The 25,464-nt window shown below is 38.9% G+C and overlaps 1 protein-coding gene across 3 annotated transcripts in view; it reads right to left on the minus strand.

The window, feature by feature from the left end:
* Positions 1 to 25,464, minus strand: part of LOC126298228 (lysine-specific demethylase 7B-like) — a 182,137-nt gene that overhangs the window by 117,052 nt on the left and 39,621 nt on the right. For all 3 annotated transcript variants that reach the window (XM_049989533.1, XM_049989535.1, XM_049989534.1), the window contains exon 6: positions 13,048 to 13,234. In XM_049989533.1, the coding sequence (XP_049845490.1) occupies positions 13,048 to 13,234 (187 nt within the window). The remainder of the gene's footprint in view (positions 1 to 13,047; positions 13,235 to 25,464) is intronic.

Below are 25,464 nucleotides of genomic sequence, written 5' to 3' on the forward strand. Positions count from 1 at the left end.
TGGACACTCACTTATAAGAAAACAACAAGATTTAAACACTGGGCATCACAGTTGCAACCTCCATCGTAGAGGCGTCAAAAGAAGGGGGAGAAATGTGGGTAAGAGGGACTGTGACAATCTTTGTACCATGTGATACGTCCATGGTGGCATTGGGCAGAAATGTGAAATTTGTTGCCAATGTGACATCATTAACCCACTTTACATGCCACATGAATTTTTGAGCTGTGGCCTTTTTTCTGCATATGTAGACATCTTGCTGTTCGAAGCATTGTCGAGTCTCAGGGTTTAGAACTCTTTGCTCTAGGCATAAGCTACAAATGAGCAACAATGGTGTAGTTAGATAACATTATTTCATTATTTCCACCACAAACCTATTGGCTGCCAGCCTGCTGTCATTTCCAAGGTCAATGGTGCTCAATTCCCTCATTTTAAGAAGGTAATTTGGTGCAAAGTTGTAGGAGGCAAATGTCCAGTTTGTTAAAATAGCCTTAAAGTCATAGATAATGAATGTGCCATAGGGTATGCACAAGTAGCAAAATTTTTATTTGCATTGTTCAACAAGACTTTTGCAAATACGTAAGATTCAAATTGTTAGTGAAGGAGTATAATGAATAATAATACTGCTTCAACTACCAAATATGTGTGTGCATTCCTTTGTAGTTTGCACATGAAGTCTGTACTTGATTCAGCCACTAAGGGCTACCTGGTCTGCTAATACGACAGCAGCTGACTTGCGCAGCCTGCCGGCTGCACCCCCTGTTAGAACTAATTACTACATAGGCTGGAGAGCAAGGCTCCGCCAGCCACTTGTGTGTTATCTGTTGTATGTACATTATCTCTCACGTTTTTATGCTTTTTTGTGTAATAAAGTTACAGTGTTCTTGGGTTACTACAAATACTGTATTCACACGTGGATCGATGACTCAGTGGTCAAGTGCCAAACTATAGAGCCAAAGATCTAGGGTTCAATCCCAAGATTTTTATCTTCACTTAACACTTCTTTCATCTCTGGCAATATTTGTCAAGGTGAACTGCAAAGAAGTATGGAGTCCACATTAAACAGTATGTCTCGCTGTAAGTGGCTGTTAATTTAGTTCAATGTTCTGATGAAGGCAATAACATGTCTCTCCAATAGGACCACACCTAGTAAAGCACGTAGGTGTTCAAATCAACCTTTGGGTTGATAACATCTTTACCTTAGTGTATTTTTATGTTTGTTACAGTATGCTTGTCATGACACAAGTGCACCTCGATAGTAGCTATCTTTGGACATGTTGGCTACTTTGGTAATCATACGTCCATGATAGAGAATAATTATCGTGTGAGAACAATTACCATGTCCATAAATAGCAGTAGACAGGCATTGTGACTCAAAAATGAAGAGAGACAGTTACAAGTAAATATACTGAAAGTAAAGGAAACCACATTGGGGAATTTTTAGGTTTTGGAGTTATAAATGAACCTCAATAAAATTATTAAGAACAAACAAGTCAACAACAGACCTGGTGCATAAAATAATATTTACATTTTGCGTAATTAACCAGCAGGTAATTTCTGCAGGACAGCGTCTACAATTCAACAGCTTCCCATTTAATATTTCCAATCATCAAATATAGAAAAGATTCACATACTGGCAGAGACACAACAATGGCGCATGCAATATCTATATCTGTATTCTGAAAGCCACTGTACTGCATGTGGCAGAGGGTACAGGGGGAACCAGAATCATCCACCTGATCCATTTCTTGTTCCATTTGCGGTGGTGCGTGGGAAGAAAAATTGACGATACCCCCTGCATCAACTCAAATGTCTCTAATTTCAAACTCATTAGTCACTATACAAGACACACAATGCACGAAGTAATATGTTTCTGCATTAACAGTTAAATACAGACTCCGAATTATAAGGTTAAGGCCACCTATGATGCACTGCACGTTACTTGTAGTTACTTCCATTTAAGTCTGTGCTGACTTATCAAACTGGTGACCAAGCATGTAGCAATTTCTTTTTATCTTCTCTCATCTTTGGAGCCTGACCAACAAACAATCCAACTTGGTAAGGGTGCCACACCAGCAAAAAATACCAAAGAGTTTATTCATTAAGGCAATCTCCTTATGATAAATCTCAACATGTTATCTGCATTTCCAATGGTAACACCCCCCCCCCCCCCCCCCCCCCGCACAACAGATGCGCCTTCATACTTGACAGTTTTGACTGAGTTCAGCGACTGGTTGACAACTGTGTTGTAAAAAAAATTATCAGTTATTTATGTCTATTTGTTCTCTTTCCAGTCCATTTATTTACGTAGAGGGTCAACTGCTAGACTTTTGACCAAGTACTAATCATCACAAAGTCTAGTTCCATTTCACAAATTGTGACACCTCTATGTATAGAACTTCGTTTATCAGAATAGTCACACAAGGGTAAAATACTGGCTGTCACATTACTTTTTTATGTATAGAAGGCAGGCATTCCGAAAGTTAAGAAACACTGTAACAACTTTATCCCTGCTGACAACAATCTTCTGCACCTCAAGAATGAAGAAATGAAGCGAAGTTTTACATGATGGGTCTTTACTTAACCTATGCCAATTCCTACAGAGGCCTCCAAAAATGCATCCTATTTAAGCACAAAATATATTGCACAGTTCTTCAACAATGTGACATTAATAAGACTGACTTAAATATGTGCATCTGTCCAGTGACACACTATAAGTACTAGAATTATATTGGCGTGCAAAACGCAAGTATGAAAGTAACTTTTGCATGATGTGTCACCGAGAAGTAGCATAGCTCAATTAAACTTGGACCACACACGGAAAGAACTGCTACAGTATAGTACAGAAAGTAACAAAGAAATACATAAGATGAATAAAAGTGCCACCTTTATTCAAAGAAAATAATTACATTGAAGTCACCGCAATTTAAGATGGTTCACAGGACATTACAAAAGGCAGGACTAGGTTGTTAATAGGCTGCGAGACCACCACACATGGCAACGCATGCTCTGCAATGAGCTCCCATGTTGGCCACATGGGTGGTAACCTTTTGATAGGGCATTCCATTCCTCCACCAGCATTTTCGACAACTGCTATATGATCATTAGGGCATGAGAATGTGTTACAATATGTCTCCCCAATGCGTCCCACACATGCTTTGTGGGATTTAAGTCAGGGGACCAGGCAGGCTAGTCCATTTGCTGAATATCCTCTCTGACCAAGAGCTCCTCTACTGCACAGTTTGATGCAGTTGTGCACTGTCATCCATAAAAATGAAGTCAGGGCTTAATGCACCCCTGAAAAAACTCACAAGGGAACGAGTACAGAGTCACGGTAATGTTTACCAGTCAGTACATGAAATTCAAAGATTTGGAGGTCATTACACCTACGCAACATTATGCCTCCCTACACCGTATCAGTGGGATCACTAAAATGAGCATGATCAACAATATTCCTGGGTGCATTGCATGTTCCCACCTTTTGCCTTACGAGGGTGCGTAATTCACCCTGGAACAATGTTGAAAAATAATCATTTTTTGTGATCCTTGTTTCATGGTGCAGAGAGGTGTGGTGTTGCATAGGTGTACTGACCATCAAATCTCTGGACATGATTCATTTGCCATTATGTCCAGGGGACCATCATAAATCCTGGTGACTTCAATACAGTTATTGTCTTTGAATAAAAGTGTCATTTCTGTTCACGTCACTGCGTATTTCTTTCAGTTACCTTCTGTACTGTACTGCACTTGGCAAAATCAAAACCATGGAAATACCAGGATGGAATAATGTCAGTATTATGAAAAGGATATATTATTACTCAGCATATAGAGGAGATGCTGAGTTGCACACATGTACAACAACAAGACTGCTACACATATAAGCTTTTGGCCAAGAGGTCTTCTTCTCAAGCAGACACATACATTCATGCAAGCACAGCTCCTACACACATGACCACCATCTCTGGCCACTGGGGCCAGATTGTGAGCAACAATCAATGGGTGGTGGGGGCAAGGAGGAAGCAGGGTGGTGGGGTGAGGGTGGGGGTGGTGGGGGGGAGGAGAAGGGATAACAGGATAGATGTAGGGGAGGGTGTAGTTCTGCTTGTGGAGTATGCAGCAACTTGACAGGGCCACAGTAGGGATACTAGGTGCAGTCAAGACGGGTGAGGGGGAGGGGAGCAGAAAAGGAGAGAAGTAGAGAAGGGTAAAAAAAGACTACTGGGTGCACTGGCAGAACAGAAGGCTGCATAGTGCTGGAATGGAAGCAGGGAAGGGGATAGGAGGAAAAGTGGTGGTTAGTGTTTAACGTCCCGTCGACAACGAGGTCATTAGAGACGGAGCGCAAGCTCAGGTTAGGGAAGGATTGGGAACGAAATCGGCCGTGCCCTTTCAAAGGAACCATCCCGGCATTTGCCTGAAGCGATTTAGGGAAATCACGGAAAACCTAAATCAGGATGGCCGGAGACGGGATTGAACCATCGTCCTCCCGAATGCGAGTCCAGTGTGCTAACCACTGCGCCACATCGCTCGGTGGATAGGAGGAAAAGGCTTGCCAAGTTGATGCCAGGGGTGTTAGGGGAACATACAATGTATTTCAGGGAGAGTTCCCAGTTGCACAGTTCAGAATAGCTGGTGTTGGTAGGATCCAGATGGTGCAGGCTGTGAAGCAGTCACTGAAGTGAAGCAAGCTGTGTTGGGCAGCATTGCAGTAACAGGGTGGTCCAATGGTCTCGTGGCCACAGTTCGTCCATGACCACTCATGTGAACAGACAGCTTGTTAGCTGTCATGCCCAGCAAAGTCATTGCAGCTTAATTTGTAAATCACGTGACTACTTTCACAGGTAGCCCTGCCTTTGATAGGATAGGTGATGACTGACTGAACTGGAGTAGGTGGTGGTAGGAGGATGTAAGGGACTGGTTTTCCATCTAGGTCTACTACAGGGATACAAGTCATGAGGAACGGGGTTGGGATGGAGGGGAGCAAGGTGGGAGGAAGCAGGCATGCAAAGATCTGGGAGCATGGTAGTAAGGCGGTGCCTCATAACTCATATTCCTGCAATATGACCTAGATGTGCAATAGACCCAGATGCAAGTCCTGTCCCACACATCTACCCAAGATCACCACCACCAACACCACCACCACCACCACCACCAACACCACCTACTTCAACGTGGTCACAGTCACTCCCACCCCGTCCAAGGCAGGGCTTCCTGTAAAAGCAGTCATGTGGTCTACAAACTGAGTTCCAACCACACTGCTGCTTTCTACATGGGCATGACAACTAACAAGCTGTCAGTCCACAGGAACAGCCATTGACAAACTGTGGTCAAGAGACAGCTTTACCACCCAGTTGTCCAACACAACATGCTTCATTTAAATGACTGGTTCACAGTCTGCACCATCTGGATCCTTCTTGCCAACATCAGTAATTCTGAATTATGCAGATTTGAACTCTCCATGCAATATAACTTATGTCCCCATAACTCACTCCCCTGGCGTCAACCTTCGCTAGTCCCTGTTCTCCATCCACCTGTGCCCTTCACTGGTCCCACTGCAGCACAATGCAGCTTTCTGCTCCACCAATGCACACACTCATCTTTTCCCTCTCCTTTATTTTTCTCCTTTCCCACTCCCTACTGTGCTCCTCGTCTCCCTCAAAATTCACAACTGCACCTAGCATCCCAAACCTTACATACTCCCACAAGCAGAACCACATCTCCCCTATCCTACCCCTACCCCTGCTATCCCTTTCCCTCCCTGTCCCTGCCTCCTCCTTACTCCCCACCACTTTGCAAATTGCTTCTCCTATCAGGCACAGTTGCTCACAGTCTGGCCTCAGTGACCTGACACAGTAGTCATGAATGTGAATTGTGGTTAATTGACTGTGTGTTTTCTACTTCAGGAGACGTCCTTTTGGCTGAAAACTTAACTGTATAGCAGTCTTCTTCTTGTGCCTGTCTACTACTCAACATCTCCTGTATTTGGTAGGTAACAACACTCCTTTTTGTAATATTATGCTACTTGGCAGTGGCACGATAAGAAAGTTACTTTCATTCTCAATTTTAGCACACCAGTGTCCTTGCATCTTTTTCTGGTCACATATGATGCTCCACTGTTCCACTGAGCTATGATTGACTGTCAGAAGAAGTGCGGACAGTTATCACTCAGTCAACATAGAACCTATTGCTGTCAGTTGTTTACAGCATGTTTCAGCAAGCTCTACTGTGTAGAATATATATCTTTTGTATTCTGCCAGTGTTACTTTCGGTTATGCTATTATGCTATTAGTCTGCAGGGAAAATGAATTAACTTTAGTTGAAATAAGAGAATCAAAAAGTGGTACATTTCAATGTTCTAATGTGACTTAATGGTGCAACTTGTTTCACAATGTATTATTTTGAGAAACCCAAAGACAAACGAAGGTGATTTAAACATTCGGGTAGTAAATGGTTACAGTATTTTTATTCTGGAAGCTAATGTAGACTTTGATATCAATTAATGAATTATAAACTCATAAAAAGTTCTATTAAGTATCACAACGGACAGTGCTATCTCCCTATATGTACCAGAATATTGGGTTTTTCTAATCTCAAACTCGCTAATGTAATAGTTTTGAGGTGTTTTGTAGCGAAATAGTATATGAAAACAGTTCAAAAGGCTAGCAGTCAATACATCCGGCAAACTGCAATAGTGAACAGAAACTGGAAGGTGATACAAAAATAAAACCAGCAGATTTCACTTATTTCAATATATTATGTAATATGGAATCATTTTTGAGCACCTTATCAAGCCAAGCTACAGTTTTTGGAGTCAATTAGGTTGATATGGTACTCTAAAACAATATGCTCGAAACTCAACTTAGCACAAAACAACTTGTAGAATTCACAACTAGGTTGACATGGCTGAATGCAGCCTGTTCCAATCTTCCCATTATGGAAACATTCCTAGCAGTACCAGAAACTGAACCTGGGTCATCTGTACGGCAGTCAGATGTGCTAACTTCAGAGCTATGGAGGATGACTTTAAATATTTAAATACTAATGACAAATACATTTATAAGAGTACTCAAGTAAGTAGGAACTCAACAGCAAACAAAATCAAATGAATGCAGATACAGTGTGGCACAAGGTAACAGGAAAATTTGAAGTAACTATAATGAAAGTAAAGAGCATTAATTAGGAAGTTTTAATTTTGGAAGCTAATAATAAATTAAATGTCATTAAGTATCACAACAACAACAAAAAATAGTCTTAAATACAATAGCCATTCAAACACACACATTTCTGGAAGTGAGTGCAGAGTTTTTGCAAAGCACCTTTGGACACTGTAACGGGGATTGTAGATTTCTTCTCGAATGCCGGTTTTTAACTTGGCAATTGTCATTTGATTAGTGGTGTGCACTTTCCTTTTAAGGCAAACCCACAACGGGAGCAGGAAGGGGTGGGGGTGGAGGGAGTGACGGTACCGACAAATCTAGTTATCTTGAGGGCCAACAAGTGTTGCCAAACATTTAAATTATATCATTATGAATATTAGGAACATTAAATGCTGTTCTGGTACAAAAGCTAAAGCACATTGACATTCTGTTCAGATGCTCCTCTCTCAGCCTCAAAGACACAAGGTCCCATCACACCTCACGTTGTGACAGCAAATGGAAAGCTTTATGTTAAATGGTCATTCACACAATATTGAAAATTATATTTGTTTATAATGCTGCTGATCTGGAAACTAGCCTCACCTGACTTGAAAAGATTGAGATTGTCATTAATCTTTTTCATACTTTTTCTACAGAATTATTGTGTACCATGTGGTTTGCTGATTCACTTCCTGTACAACTTGAATTTTGTAAGGTCGAAACTTCAAATAACTGTGTAGAATTTGATTGACAGCTGTTCATTTCAGGTTTACTGTTGCCTTGTATTTCTTACCGCCTGCTGTAGAAATCTTCAGAGTGTCTGTGTTTTTTGCAGTTCATTGAGTGTGTTGACCTAACACAGGATTCTTTCTTATAGGTGAACCTGTCTCTTCCGAATTCTCATCCCATGTCTTCATGGTATGGAAAAATAGAATGTTATAATTATATCCTAAATTGTAATGACATTGGAATTCCCATTCTTGTAAAGTGTGTTCATGGCAAATGCACATTATCAACTAACTGTTTCGCAATTATTAAATAGTGCAAGCAGTTGCACACAGAGAGACCATGCACACATTTCTACCAGCTCCTAAGGGCTGCTTCCACTACTACCAAAATTTCTAGTATTGTTGTGACTATTAATGGACAGTGCAAATTCATGGAAAAAGTTCACAGACCCTGAAAGTAAGGTGAAAGATGAGTAGTTTACAATTACACAGCATCACATGAAGAGTCACTACAGTAGCCTACAGCACATGTGAACTGAATCCATTGCCAACGACGATCAATTCTCTTCACAGCTGAGAAATTTTTCCCAGGGAGTGTTTCAGCATTTGTACTGACCTGATTTAAACAGTAACAAGTTAACACTCTTCACTTAAAGAAACAATAGACCAATACTAAACCACAGGTTTACTTTTTTTCAGATGGTACATTCTTTAGTGTGATGTCTTTGATTATCATGTTAGAAAATTCACAAAATAATTATGCCAAAAACTGTCAAACAAATGTGCTAGGATCTTACTAGTAATTTTATATCAGAGGACATCATAAATAAAAATTCTAACACTGAAAGTAAATATGTCAACATGTCATTTTTTAGTAATTGTCTTCATTTTATGTTTTCAGCCATTCCATTAATAGTTTATCTACAACGGTGGTGGAAAAAGAAATTTATCTGCAAAGCTTTGTATGGTATGTGAGGACAATATCCTGGCATTTTAATAGTATCCCTACTCCTACACAGTTTTCACAAGGATCCCATTCAGAAACATTCATAATTATATTTTCCTTAAGGAAACCACATTTAAAATTCATTTCTGATGAGAATCCTCTGTCTAGAACTAAATACTGGGTTCCTCTGATATGGAATTGTTAACTGCTTCATAACTGATCAGGCACTGATTAACACGCTGACTTTCATGAGGCATTCGACAGCCACAGAAGAGCATTACGCCTTATGCTGTGTCTGCCGGCGGATAAAGCACAGCCCACCTGACATTGTGGCCTGGCCCAGCCTACTGGTGAGACAGCCATCACTACACATCCAGCAGTCATTGTTTTAAGAACATATGTTGGTGATTAAAACTACAAGGTGCAACTGTCAAAAAAATCTTCCAAACCTTATAGAAACCTTTTGAGGTCACATACTATCCAATTAGAGGTTTCATAAAAAAAAAAGCAAATCTCAAGACTGTGGTACTGCCAATGTCAGTTCATTTTATTTTGCAAATTTAATACTTTAAATTTACAAATTTTTATGCACTAGAGAACATCTGTAATTTACTTGGAGTATTAAATTTTACAACTTGTAAAGAACAAAAAGAAGAAGAAGAAAAACTGTTTCAGATTTAATTTTTACACTATGTTTGCAACTTCTTGTATGAGGTTATAATAATACAAAAAAAAATCAGACACTACAGCACAGTTAACAAACTAGCACCTCTGTATGCTACCAAAATTCTCATAAAACATAAAAGGTGATATGGAAACATCCTGAAAGATGAATGTAAAATTACAAGGAAGTTTCTTGTCCCAAGCAGGGCAAAAGATGCCTACAGACAAAAACCCTGGAAAACAACAGAAAATTATTCAACCCTATGGCACACATATGAAAAGTAAAATTTTATACACACATCCAAAAATGTCAAGTACCAAGACCTATCCACAAAACTTTAACATACATGGAAAATAGAAAACAATAACCTAAATTCAACAAGGAAATGAAAAAAATCTAGCAAGAGCACAAATAAATCCCTCTGACGGTTTGAACAGAAACTCTTACAGGCAAAATACTTACAGATGGGAAGTGCAGTCAGAGAACAGTAGTATGAAGGAAACAGGGAGGAAATGGACTGAAGAAAGAAAGAAAGAAAGAAAAGTCATGGAGGAAAAAAAAATGGCAGCTGCATGGAAAGTCAGAAAATTAAGTCATAAAGCTTTACAAGAACCAATAGAGTCCAATCTCACCTAACGCTTCCAACATAATAATAATAATAATAATAATAATAATAATAATCCTGTGTCTCTCTTGAATACTAAATTGTTAAACTTTTGGGATGATTTATCAGCTCAGTGTCAGGTCACACCCAAGTATGAAGACATTCTTAATTCTTCTTACAAGTCACAATGGTACTGAAAATAAACTGACATCATCTTTATTGTAGCTCAGCCTAATACTCAAAACACTGACAAAGGATTCAGTAAAAAGGTGAAGGCATGCACCACCACAGTAAACAACAAAAACTCCATTCCATCACCACCAGTGGTGTATCATGTAATCTGCCCAATGGCCATGCCTCGGCTTAAGTTATCGGCCATCAAACTCGCTGTTTACTCATGAGACTTTAGTGGTTTTTGTGTCGAGAGGTTTGCTAGCAGAAACAAATGTAATTCATATGTTGATAACTCAGTGTTTATTTGTATTTTTTTGGTTCTAATAAACCCCATGTCATTCCAAGCATGTGTGTCAATTTTTACCTCTCTATCTACATTATTCCGTGATTTATTAAGTTTTCAAATTTATACTGACTTTTTGATCAACCGGTATATAACGCAACGTGAAACTTCGAATGATAAATGAAGCAAGCAAACGAATGGAAGTTTTAACATTCTTTCCATGTACACCATAGATGTGTGCGATACAGATTTAACATGGATGATATAACATTACTTTGTTGTTGCGACATGATTTAAATGGGTATCAGTCTATAATACAAGCAGAGCCATAGAAAAGCATGAGATTACACATTGAGTGATTATTACACAAATTTTTCCTTCTGGTGATTATTGACATTTCAAATTTTTACATTATTATATCCTTCTGGGTGGAGCAAGCAAAGGAAGATACTTCAGGAAGATGATCCCTTCTAATCTTAACTCTTATAACAGTATCACAAATCGAGTCTGCCTTGGTGCGAAACACCTTGTTTTATTTGTTTACTTGTTTATTTCCCCAAACTAGCTTCGGCAACAAATATCACCATCAGCAGTGGGTTTTTTAAAATCTAAAACATGCAGGAAATAGCATAGTTATACAAACACTGTAACAAATTATTACATTTTTACTGTTTGTTTTTTGAAATATCATTTTCTATGGATACTTTCATACTACCTTATTTATTTCATGTTATGGCATGTTTTTGAGAATTATTGTCGCTGTTTGCGGCACATTTTCTGTGCTTTTTTCCTGTTGGCATTTTTTTCTCTCAGCAAACATCATGTCATCTGCAACTGTGTGAGGGGCTGTTAGTAAAAAAATACTAAAAGGTGAACTTACTATGTCAGCAATGTACACTTGGGGTTGCAGTAGTGTTGTGAAATCTAGTTTTGGTGTGTACTGGGCTGTTATATAATTATTCGTGTACTCCCATTTGTTAGATGGCATGTAGGTAATCTATACACAGAAAAACAAACCTTTCACACTTTGTTTATAATCAAGAACATTACACCATCTCGCTGTTCGCGCCCGTCGCAAGAGGCGTATCGCATGTTGTGAGAAGACTATGAAAACTGTAGCGGGAATTATGATGACCTCTGTTCCTTATTTGTGTGTGTGTGTGTGTGTGTGTGTGTGTGTGTGTGTGTGTGTGTGTGTGTGTGTGTGTGTGTGTGTGTGTGTGTGATGGGGAAGTGGTTCTTTTTCGTGTGTGTGCTTTCTGTTCTGTGTACTTGGTCAGTTTTATCAGAGTGGTAAGGAATGTGTTGTAAAGTGTTGTGTTTTCATTTATTACATTTTTCCCTTCCACTATAGACTTTTGTAGGTAGTAATTTTCTTCTATTGTTAGTAGTTGGTCTAGACTGTTGCTGTTTTTCAGAATGTGTAGTTAGTTTTTGACATTAGGGGGGTTATGGTTTGTGTTCATTAGATGTTCTGCAAAAGTTGAACGTGTGCTGTCACTCTTTAGAGCCCTCATGTGCTCTGTTACACACTAACATATAATAACAAAATATCACATAGAATTGGAAACATCTTGAAAAAAGCAAGGGATTTCAATAACATTCAGAACAAATAATACAGTTCAAAAAATGCTAAGACCCATCAGAAAAACCTCAGAAAAATTCAGCAATGCTGGAATATATCAACTCACATGCAACTCTTTGTCAGGCTCAATACATAGGGCAAACAAGCAGAAACTTCTGAACGAGGTACACTTCTGCATCACACACAGAGAATAAATAAGGAACAGAAATCATCATACTTCCCGCGACAGTTTTCATAGCCTTCTCGCGACATGCAATACACCTCTTGCGACGCGCGCGAACAGCAAGATGGCGTAATATTCTTGATCATAAATAATGTGCAAAAGTTTTGTTTTACAGTGTATAGAATCAGCTACATGCCGTCCAATGAACATGAGTACACGAATAACTAAGTAACAGCCCAGTACACACCAAAACTGGATTCCACAACACTACCGCAACCTCAAGTGTATATTGCTGACATACTATGTTCACCTTTTAGTATTTGTATACTAACAGCTGCTGACGCAGTTGCAGATGACACAACGTTTGCTGAAAAAAAAAATAGTAACGGAAAATATGCCTCAAACAGTGTCAATAATTCTCAAAAACATGCCACAACATACAATATATAAGGTAGTATGAAAGTATCCACAGAAAACAATATTAAAAGTAAAAATTTAATAATGTGTTACTGTGTTTGTATAACTATGCTATTTTCTGCAAGTTTTAAATTTTGAAAAACCCATTGCTAATGGTAATATTTGTCACCGAAACTAGTTTGGGGAAATAAATGAGTAAACAAATAACAAGGTGTTTTACGCCAAGGTGGACTCAATTTCTGATATTATTGTTTTTCAGTGCAAACACAGACCAAATAGGAGAATTTCAAGATAAATTTATTGACTCTAACTCTTACTTCATTACGAGGAAACAAAAGTTCAAGTCTTACCTTGTATACATGATACCATACAGAAGTCCCACCAAAATCTATATGAAAATCTGTGTACGAGTCTCTCATTCCAATTAAACAATACTTTTGTACTGCAGGCTTGTCACACTCTGATCTCTCTGGCCATGCAGAGTTCACCCAATCCAATTCCCTTGCAACAGTGGGGGCTTCTACAAGTTCTGACAAACTGAAAAATAGAAAATGTCCACGTTCAGAAGCAATATAACCATTGAATTTAAACACAAATTTTACACACTGAAAGCGGGGGTCAGAAAGCTACCTTCAGGCAACAGCTTGAATGAATCCAAACTAGCAATACGCATAAAATAGCGTACCAGCAACTGTGCTTAAGGCTGCAGAGAGAGTACATATAGGCCCAATGCCTTCTCACATACCCACAGAAGTCAGTATTGGGGGCAGCCAAAAATGGACAGTACCTCTCTTTGGTGTCAAATGGATAATTTTAGCACACAAGTAAGTTAAAATTGTAGAGAATTATCAGTTAAAGGAAAGTTGTTTCACATTCTGACATTTTGGCTAATATGGGACAAGATGCAAAACAACACACACACACACACACACACACACACACACACACACACACACACACACACACACACACACACACACACACACACACACACACGAGAGAGAGAGAGAGAGAGAGAGAGAGAGAGGACTTTAACCTCCGCCGGGACCAGCCGCACAGTCCATGACTGCAGTGCCTTAGACCAGTAACTGGTATCTTCACACGAGAGCATTGTGAAAGATGTGGTTTAATGTTCATAAACACAAGACATAATCTGCTGCATGCTGGCCTAGAGGCAAATGCGCATTTGCATTCGTTTCCACAATGCAGAAAACCACTAAATCCACCAAGTGCACTAGCAATATGAATTCTGATACTAGTACACAGAGTGGCAAAATTTAGTTTTTTACACGAGTTCCTCTTCAGTGTGCGCCACTGTGAACATTGCACACATGTTACACTCAACCTTGCTGACTACAATCTATAATGTCCACATAAAAGCTGTGACTCTTCAAGCGTTCCTGGCAGATATGTTGTAAATAATCTTCATGGGTTTGACACTGGATGATGTGCAAATTCCACAATACTTCCTCAGAGCAACTGTCCAACACCTTCAGGTACCTAGTCGTCAGCAAGGTTGAACCACCTGAAAATGTTGGAAATATTGTGGAATTTGCACACCATCATCCGGCAGCAAACCCGTGAAGACTATTTACAATATTAAAGCTTTTCAGCCTGGCTCAGGGATGATGTTGATATGTTGATATTGGTGAAAAATTGTCTTTTTATACTGAAACACCTGCAATAATTAGGGGGAAAAAATAATAAAACCACCCTGTTTCATTTTCTGCCAATTTGGCACTATGTTTCACCAATCTTGGTATTAGTTTCTCACCACTTATTCTTGAAGTACAGTTATGTTCATTATTTTTGTTTCATTTCATTGTTTTTCAGTGGTCAGTTGGGGAAAAAAAAAAAAATTCCATCATCACCTACTGACATCGCACATCAAATTTTTTTTTCCACCATTGAAAAAGAAATTATTTATGATATACCCATTAAATGTAATTAGTTTAATAAAAAATAACTTTGCAACCATACAGTGTTGAAAGTTTTTCAAAAGAAAACAATGTCATAATTTCAGAATCCTCTTCCAGGACACTACACTGTCGATCTGTCATCACTTCAATATTGCGTGAAAACAGCTGCCCAGAGTCTAAATTTCTATGTGGAAGACAGACTGCCTTCAACACAACACCAGACATTTGCCAATGTGCACATATCGTGCTGGTATGGAAATTTGCTTTCCCAATAAATTATGCAGGGATTTATGTAGCGTCACAATACCTTACACTACAGACCTGCCATGGTGGAAACAAGAACCTAGAGGTGTGAACAATTACACGGATATGTGGCCTTTAAGAGTTGGTAGCCTAATTTGAAAGTACAACCTAGTGCGTTTCAGCATTTCCTTCACCTCCACCTGAAGTATTCGCCCCTTCATATTTCTCAAAACCTTGCTAACTTAATCAATGAAAATTTATTTTCCCATAATAATCAAGTACTCTTCACTTTTATCTTGCAATAAAGGTAATTGGTTTATTTGGCAAACTCAGATTTCAAATTATACCAATAAGACACAGTCTGTGTAGCACTGTCATGCAGTGAATAATTTAAACTGGATATTTTGGCGGTATCCAAGTATAAATATTAACTCACCAAATTCAGCACTTTAGCTACACGAACATATAAACCAACATCTCACTCGCTCAGTTTGCTTCTGTCAGCAGATTGTAGCATAGGACACACGACACCATGCAAACATGTTTCTGATGATAAAACAGAACACTGAGGAAGATTATTTTAATGTTTGTTCAATATTATTTTGACTATGTGAGATCAAAGTTTGTGCGACAACACAATCTGTCGCACAAATCGGGGCCTAGGTTAGGTTGAAAGGTGAACAGGTGCCATGTTTGTGTTTGCACAATTTAAGTGATGTATTTGGCATTTTCCATATTTTTAAGTGCATACTATGAAAATATGTAGTTTAATTGATGCACCAAATTAAAGATACATCAAAAAGCATAATTTTTTTGGTACAACAGATTGTGCAAAAGTGTTGTTAAATGTCATATCAGTGACTCAAACCATTACTGGACTGATGTTCACGGGAAAGGGGTATTTTTGTTTGATGTCACATCTAAAGCTATAGTTCTTTTCATTTGTAAACAACTGTCATTTTAAGACTGAACATAATTCTCAAAGTTCAATAACTATCAAGTAACAAAATTAGTAAATTGTTACCATCACATTTACAACATCTCTACATGTTAACAAGGATAATGCCAAATTTTGTGACATTTCATTAAAAAAACTGGCAGTTTTATATTATGTCACTGAAAAATCACAGATGTAGGGTTTTTTTCCATTTACATAAAATTTCCAGTCAGTAGTAGTAATGTGTAGATAACGTCATGCGATGGCATCCCATATTAGCAACTACACGTGAAAATCTAAAGAAACTGCACAATATGGTATTGGACAATACGTGTGTATATATATATATATATATATATATATATATATATATATATATATATATATATATATATATATATATATATATAAAGTAGATGGTACCCACAATGTTTGCGCCAGCTTTTGTGACAATTTGGCACTGTGTACAATATGTGGGTCAACACTTCAAACAACAAACACACTAGTGATCAAAGTAGTCAATGGAAACATGAGTTAAAAAAGGGGGAGGGGGGGGGGGGGTTACGTTGTGGCTAGCCTGGATTGAACAACAAAACCAACATCTTTAAACAGGTCAATGCACCTGCCAATGGAGGTCCTTTGGCCATGGGAAAACGTAAGGATACGAAACATAAACTGTGGGAAGATCTCTGTATTTACCAGATTTGGAATCCTCTGAACCCTCAGAGTTCCACCTATTCTCACATTTAAGTAAGTTTGTTTTACTATAACTTATGAAGTACGAATGTCAATCTATATTTTTAGGGTGTTCATGTAGCTAAACTGTTTACAGAAAAAGTAAATAATAACCTTGTAACTTCGGCTACTGCTCCTATAACACACGTATCACTTCATCTTACTCCTAGCCAGACCATCAGATAACAGCAGAGCAGGGTTGATCACACGACCAGATCTTGATATTTAAAGATTTTTAAGCTTTAATCACATAAAAATAACAGATATATTGTGAGAATATTGACCATACATTGAATTTAAATCTTGTAATGAATCAGAATAACAACAATTCGAACCATATTTTCAACATAGGAAAATATGCCTATTGTATTCTCTCTGTTTCCTAGCATTTACCCTGTAATAAAGCATCCACTGTTTTCCGTTATTGGGCAAATTTACTTCATTTAAACTTTATGGTTAGATGCCCTCCTGTTTCCACAGTCTTTAGTTAACCTAAGGCCTGAATTACACTGTCAAAGTGTATAAAAGCTAAGAACATACAGTAATTTTTATAGAGGTATGATAGAACACACTAGGAATGATTTTATTAAACATCTTTTGTAAAACATATTTACAAAAAGATCTTTTACAATGTAATACAGGCCAGAGGCAGGAAAGCTGTATTCAACATAAGTTTGTGAATCATAAAAACTCTGTTCTGTGTGTTGTCATATTTTAACAGTGTTACAATACACTGTCCCTGCATCCACTTCATATTACATATTACTCAATGGGAATGCATATTTGCTTAATGAAACAGCATAATTAGCAAATGTCATTAAAACATATATTAATGTGAGAAATTCAAGTCTACCAATGGAAAGACCGTACAAAAATTAAATTCATGTATCACTACTACTGTGACAAAAAGTTTAGGGCACTTTTTATTTATGCAAGATTCACACAATTTTTCCCCACGTTCATAAATCAGTTAAGATACTGATAACATCCTAGCACATTTGACATCATAGTGAAAGTGTATCAAATTTGTTATGCCACTACAGCGAACATCAAGAATTAAAAAAAAAAAAGAAGTGCTGTTTGCATGTCCTTGTCTACTGGTGTAACAGGTACTGGTGGAGGAAGAAACTGAGTATACATGGCAAGCACAGAATCGCCATGATCTTTGCTCTCTGGTAGTCACAGTTAGCTTGTCCTGTTTAATCATGCTCTATGAGACAAAGTGGGTTTTTGTTTTGGAGCCAAACAGCTGCACATGCATTCACTCATGAACCTTACCCAATTCTGCTAAAAGTTATAAATATTTTAAGCATTTTAATGTTGGATTTTATGGTGCTCATAGGTTTTAGTGAACATTATATTAGCGTGTGTGTGTGTGTGTGTGTGTGTGTGTGTGTGTGTGTGTGTGAATGTGGTTTTTTTTTTTTTTTTTTTTTTTTTTTTTTACAGAACTACTGCTTGTCCTACAAAGTCTGTCACTAAAGTGATGAAAATGCTTGCTAATGAGTATAATGAAACACACTGCCTAACAAAGAAGATGAAGCACACAGGCTGGAAGGAGGAAATGAAATTTCAGAGTTTGGGAGGGTATGTAATGTTACTTCAGTGATTACAAAATCAAGTCAAATTTACAAAGAACTTTGAAGTATGAGCTTATCAGTATGATACTGCAACACCTTCCCCAGTATGTCTACACTTGTTTGGTTGGGAAGTGTGTAACAAAGCTGTTGTATCTTCTCCTGAGCCAGCAAATGTTGTAACTGGTCTTTTGTGTACTAGAAAATGGCACTAGGATAGAGTTGACATCAGAGCTGATCCCACACACATTCTACTGAGGACAGATCTGGGAACCCTGATGGCCATTATAGAACCTTAATATCATGCCATTATAGAACCTTAATATCATGCAGACAGTGCACAGATACATGTGTCGTGTATGGAAAAGAATTTTCCTGTTGAAAAATGGCACCAGGTACCATTGCATGAGAGGTAATGTACAAGGATACAGGGTGTCAGTGACGTATCATTTGTACAGCAGGAGTTCCCTCAACCATTACCACCATGACCTGAAGTTAAACCCAACAACTCCCAACACCCGAACACCAGGTGCGTCAGATATGCCTGTCCAACACATAAGAACAGGACCTCTCTCCCCAGTTCACCACCGTACTCGCCATGTGTCTGGCGCACAATGCAGCGCTCCTCCCTTGTGGTGGTCAGATGTGGATGACTAGAATCATGGCAAGTATGCCTGTTTTCATGTACTCATGCAGTCAACACTGGGCTACTGTTGCCTCTGAATGCCCCACAAATCTGGATATTGCACAATTCGATCCCACACAGTGGCCCCTTCCAAACTTCTTCAGGTGCTGATAACACTGTCTCTCACAAGTCTGTGGCATTTTGTATCCTCCACATTGATCACTCAATATCTGATGCTGTTCCCACCCCTTATATATGCTCCCAGTTCTGGTAACAACACTAAACATGAAAAACACAAATGCCATTATACCTGTCACAGATAATTACTCCTCTAATCATTTACATACCTGTTGATAGTGTGACTGTGTGCTAAGTTAGACTGACATCTGATCACGTCTTTTATTGGGCAGCGAGTATTACGGTCTCACTTGCTAGGAGAAGCTTATTTTCATCCTATCATTTTATTGATTTTACTTTGGAAGTCTGCTGCACTACCTTAACTTTTAGAACTCCTTAAATATTTTATTTGTAGCTCGCGATTTTGCATGGGTGTGCAATCACTTCTATGGCTTCAACACAACAGGATTTTTTTTCCCCCCCACTTGCCATCCCCAGTGTTCCAGACAAATATTTTTCCCATCTATAAAAACTCACTTCCTGATTTGTGTTGTGTTATTGCCGGAATGTTGCGCAATATGGGCACAAATAGAAGGGGTAGCATTACAAATGAGGTACAGCTCCTACTTCAAGAAAACCCACTTGCTGTATATTTTGCACGACGATGTGTGGTGGTGGTGGTGGTAATGGTGGTCACCAAAACATCTTCAAAGAATTACAGGTACTATTCAGTTCCTGGTCTGCCCGCCTGCCTGAAATGTCACCTATGCAACATGTCTGATACAGGGTTTGCCACCAACTAGTATACCAAGATCGTCCAGTTACAAATTTTTTCATTTTGTAGATTCTCATACAAACACCATGGGGTGAGATGTCACAAGAACATGAAGATCACACACTTAGTTTCAGTATCTCAGCATTTAGGGATAGCATGTATAAGTTTACAGTAAATTAAATTGTCTAATAAGGGAATGGTCCAAACCACCATGTTGAAACCTGTCCTGAAATTTTTTATATACTAAGAATATACCAAAAGAAACACAATGTGAAAAATTTAGAAGGCAAGACATGCCACAAATATATTTTTTTTAAATGTTGAAATTTGCCAAATTCATATCTTGCCAGATGGCTGGAGAAATTTATACCCCTGCTGTAGCTGTAGCAGACTGCACATGTGCAATATGGCGGGCACATGTCCTTTGTTGATAGCATGTCTGTTTACAAACATTATGTGGTTAAGTTCCTTGATACTAGGGTGCTCTACTTTGCAGATTTAAACCGGTAGACATGTAAAAGTTCGAACAATTCATGCCGTATCTCCCGCCACTGCTAAACTCTACTCTGTGTGGCGGCTGAGAGGAGTAACTAGGTTCGCATGAATAAAGATATCACAGCCATTTCCAAACTGTCCCTACAGCGCGTGCACAGTTTTGTGATTGTTGTAATTGTCATCACAGCTCTGTCGTACCATATTTAGTGTGTTTCGTCTTTTGGCCGCTTGTAGTGCTAGTTCGCACCTTCACTCAGTTTGTGTTGCTCAAATGTTTTTGGTGTGTGTTTCTACATAACTGAGAAAGCAAAGTACTGGATAGCCTCAAAAATATGACTACAGTTTAAGAGATGCAGAACAACATATATGCAAACACCACACAAAATACTTATGTACATATTTGCACTTGATATTGAGAAAAAAATTCTCGAAATGCACTGTGCTAAGCATGAAAAAGTATCTAACTGACGCAGAGTTTTATTACTTAAATAATGAACGATAGCTGCAGGCCTTCCAAAAACATCAATAATGATATAAGAAACTGATTCAAATGTTTCTGCTTCCCACTTGTCAGCTCCCATTATATCAGCAGTTTTTATTAGATAATAACCAAGTCCCTGACAAGAGTATTTTTTGATGTCTTATGTGCACATACATAAAGTGTGTAAATACAGTAACTTTTTTCAGCTTAAAACATTATTTCCCAAACTTTACATTTTCCGACATTTTACAAATTTTTAAGTCCCTTGAAAAGTATGAAAACGGGGTTTCACCATGTAACTCGCAACACTGCTATCATACTTTATACAGTCAACTTCAGTTCCAGTTCACAGTTTCTCTGAAAACTGTTCACAGTTACTATTTGCTCAAATTTTCAACTCGTTTGATATCCATAACAATTAGCAGCTGCCTTTGCGATACTGCTAAGTGTTAATGGAGATAAAACTGAATTTTCCTTGTGATCTCTTCATATATTCCTGCTAAGAGCATCTGTCTTTGTGCAGCTTACAGACTTTCACAGTAGTGTGGAATCTACCTTTGTGAAGATGAAATATGAAGAATGTGGTAGGCAACTGAAATCACCCATTTTCCTGAATACCTATATACGTGCATTTATTTGCTAATTTCTTGGACACTCAGTCAAATGATGTCGACATTTTGTTAAAAACTGTGGAAACAGTAGAGGAAATTACTGATGATTTTGTATACTGTGGTTTGAAGGATGAAAAATGAGCTAATTAAAGTCCTGAAGAGAGACATCACCCACCAATCCCAAAGAAAACCTGTACAGTACTAACTTTCAGTGACAAAGGAAAGGTTGTAAATTATTTGGTTACATGAAGGTGGGTATAATGATCACAGTCAAGCAGTGTGCAAAGCCAGTTTCATTTTTGTAAAATCTGGATCTTTATTGTATAAATGGAATTAAGATTTATACCAAGTACAAAATATGCGCAAAAGTGTAACAAAAAATTTTTCCGAACGATTTAGAACTGCTTGTGAGAGTCAATTCATTGTTGCTGGGATAGATCAAAACTGGGTTCTCTGAATTGCAAGTTGGATGAACATCACTGATTTCAAAGCTTCTTTGACCCACTTAAGTAGCTTCAAGAATTTATACAAAAAGAGTGTCACAAATTTATTAAGTTTACTTGAAGAAAACCTATAGAGAAGGCGTCATTAACACGTAATACTATTAGGGAATTTGAAGATGGCGTGAAAATGAAGCTTCTTGCTGTGTACAAAAGCAGTCAATCAGGTTTTATGCAAGAACGGCATGAAAATCGCACTTTATTATTTAGAGGAAGAAGAAGAAGAAAGAAAGAAAGAATTCAGAGTTGCTGGTGCAGTTGCTGAATGCTTTGACACATGCTATCATTCTCTCCCATTTTTCTAGATTTTACTACATTGATTACAGCATTTTTGCCACTAAATAGTCTTTTTTTTAATTTTTTAACTTCTTACCAGCTGCAAAAAATAATTCACTGCTTTTGTTGTGCTCTTGTCCCAGACATGATGACAAAAAACACTTAATATTGTTGCAGAAGAAGCTGAGTAGCACCATGGTGTAGTGGCTCTGATACGAAACGGTTGCAAGAAGGGTCGCGAGTTCAAAACTTACCTGGACTGTACAATTTTAATTTCTATATACGGTTCAAATACATTCTAGAAGCAGCCATAAATTTGAAGAATTATTGTACTGGAATGTTCTGTAGCTGTATACATACTGTATGTGTTCTGGCCGGGGGCAGTTCACTCTGGGCTCTTGTATGCGCAAGTGCTGAATAAACCTTCATTAAGTGAAGTTAGTTTTCATTATTCCATCTAATTAGACCTTCTGCTACGTGACATTATTCTGGTGGAGGCACTGGGTATTAGAACTTGTGATAGCGCACATTACAGTCCACACAGTGGCTCCCATCAGGCCACGACAGAGCCGCCGATTACGTGGTGAGAAACCCGAGTTTGAGCCATATTCAACAGATCACTATCTACCAAAGACAGAAGAAGAGGATGTTGCAATGACAGCAACTGTGTGCCACCACATGAGACATCCTTCCAGGTTCTCTGGTGATGATGGCCAAGATCCAAACAATTGGCTGAAAGTATATGAGCGTATAGCCAAATTTAACAAATGGGATGACACTGTGTGTTTGACTAGCATATTTTTCTACTTGGAGGGCACTGCCAGGCAATGGTATGAGAACAACGAGAAGAAATTCACAAGCTGGGATGTATTCCAGGCAGAACTTGGCAATTATTTTGGGGATACACACCGACAGAACTGAAAGGCTGAAGATTGTACTGGGCACTGTGCCCTGCACTAACTACAGCATCCTACAGTCAAGACGTCTTTAAGGTGTGTGAAATAGTGGCTCCTAGAATGAAGGAGGAAAACAAGGTTGCACATCTCATGAAGGGTGTTGCTGAGGACATTTATCAAGACCTACTCCTGAAGGAGGTTTCAACAGCAGACGACTTCATGAAATGGTGCCAGTATATCGAGACAATGGATCAAAAAAAAAGAATTACACACAAGAAGTTTGAATGGCCTTCAAACATCATACTGACATCTGTGATGGAGGAAGTAACTGATTTTACAAGTGTTCTTAGTCAGATAGTGAGAGAGGAAGTTCAGAAAGCACTTGAATTGCACAACTAGCAAAAAACCAAAACACTTCAAGAGGTCATAAGGGAGGAAGTGGTACAGACATTGAACCCAATCTCTCGTCCTTCATTTCCCTTTAAAACAGTGAAACAGTCGAGACCCAGGAGAAGTTACATTCCTACAATGTCGCATGAGGAACCTGTTTGGGCACCAAAAAAGACTGACGTCTGGAGAACCCAGGATAAGCAACCAGTACATTTCCACTCCGGATGACTGGGACATGTGGTGTGCTATTGTCAAGAAAGGTGGCGGATATTTGACGACATCCACGCCAGAAGACAGCAGATTGATCTTAGCCGATGCCACCTCTGGGACGAAGAAGATGAACAAGAAGACATGGGTGGAAGATGACGTAGGTCACCATCGCCGCAAGCTAGCCGCTGGAGAGGACGCTCCCCAGCACGTTGATCGAGGTATCCATCGCCGTTTAGAAGCTCCAGCCAATCACCTAGCTACCGCAACCTGGAAAACTAAAGGGTGCGACCTTCCTTGGAGGTAAAGCCGCCGAAGAGAAAAATCCTACACCATCAATCACTACAAAAATGATAGTAAACTATGTCAATATTCTCATGGATGGCCGACCAGCCCAAGCTCTTGTTGACTGTGGAGCATCATATTCAGTCATTTCGGAGAAGTAACGTCACCAGTTGCAGAAAACCATATTCATTGACAACAAAACATCTCTGCTCAAGGTGGCTAATGGGAAATATGTAAAACCTACATGAAGATTTACCATTTGTGTAGATATAAGTGGCCATACACAGCCCTTAGAATTCATCATCTTACAAGAGTGTAGTCATGATGTCATTCTTGGATGGGACTTTTTGAAAGCTTCTCAGGCTATAATAGATTGTGGTCATTCCAAGATTATGCTAGATGAGATGGGATGAGATGAGATATTGTGGACAGGAAGATGCACATCCGAGTGTGTGGAGACTACGTGTACTGGATGAAGTTGTTATTCCTGCAGTCAGTGCTAGTAAGGTAACTGTCATGTATCATGCAATGCATCAACCCATGTATCTTGTAGTGGAATGTAAGAGAAGCATACCACTGAAGAATAACTTGGTCATCCCAACCTCTGTCATCTCGTTTAATAACGGATTCAGTGAATAGTTAACCGTCGCCGAGAACTGCAGATCCTTCCAAGACACACGTGTGTAGCAAATGCTGAGCCATTAATTGAAGAACAGCTGAGAGTCATAGAAACCTCCCATGCCGAGTCTGTGGGCGAAATCAGCACTACCACTACGAGACAAGATCTGCTAGCTTGACTATCACCAGATATCACTAAGGAGCAACAGAAGAAGCTACTTGTCATTCTTCAAGAGTTCTCCGAATGCTTCAATCCGCAGGTGAAGAGCGGATCAGACAAATCAATGGTAAAGCACCGGATTAGCATTGGAGACCATCAACCAATAAGCCAGATAGCATACCGTGTGTCAGCAATGGAACGCTGAATAATTCGTGACGAAGTAGAGAAAATGATGAAGAATGACATCATTTAGCCTTTGCAGTGGCCATGGTCGTCACCAGTGGACCTTGTCAGGAAGAAGGATGGCAGTTGGCACCTTTGTGTTGATTGCAGAAAGCTTAATAAGGTAACTGGAAAGGACATTTAGCCCCTTGCACGAATTGACAATACACTAGATTGTCTGAAGGGGGCCAAGTTTTTCTCAACCGTGGACAAGTACTCGGGATACTGGCAAATCGAAGTAGATGAGGCTGATCATGAGAAAACTGCATTCATCACCCCTGAGGGCCTGTATAAGTTTAGGGTAATGCTGTTTGGTTTGTGTAATGCACCAGTGACTTTTGAACGGATGATGGATAATCTTCTAAGTCACCTGAAGTGGATGATGTGTCTTTGTTATTTAGATGATGACATAGTATTCTCAGTGACATTTGATGAACATATAAAAAGACTGCGGCCATTCTTAAGTGTCTCCAACAAGGTGGACTGAAAATTAATCCAAGAAAGTGTCTCTTTGGGGCAAAAGAAATGAAAATACTTTGACACCTTGTGCCAAATGAAGGTGAGCGGCCAGACCCAGAAAAGGTGAGATCTGTAATGGCATTTCCTAGTCCTAAAAGTATTAGAGATATGAGAAGCTTCCTCGGATTATGTTCTTAGTACCGTCATTTTATCAAAGACTTTTGTTCAAAGCCAGGTCA

Source organism: Schistocerca gregaria, chromosome X (assembly GCF_023897955.1).
Source record: "Schistocerca gregaria isolate iqSchGreg1 chromosome X, iqSchGreg1.2, whole genome shotgun sequence".
NCBI classification, from domain to species: Eukaryota; Metazoa; Arthropoda; class Insecta; order Orthoptera; family Acrididae; genus Schistocerca; species Schistocerca gregaria.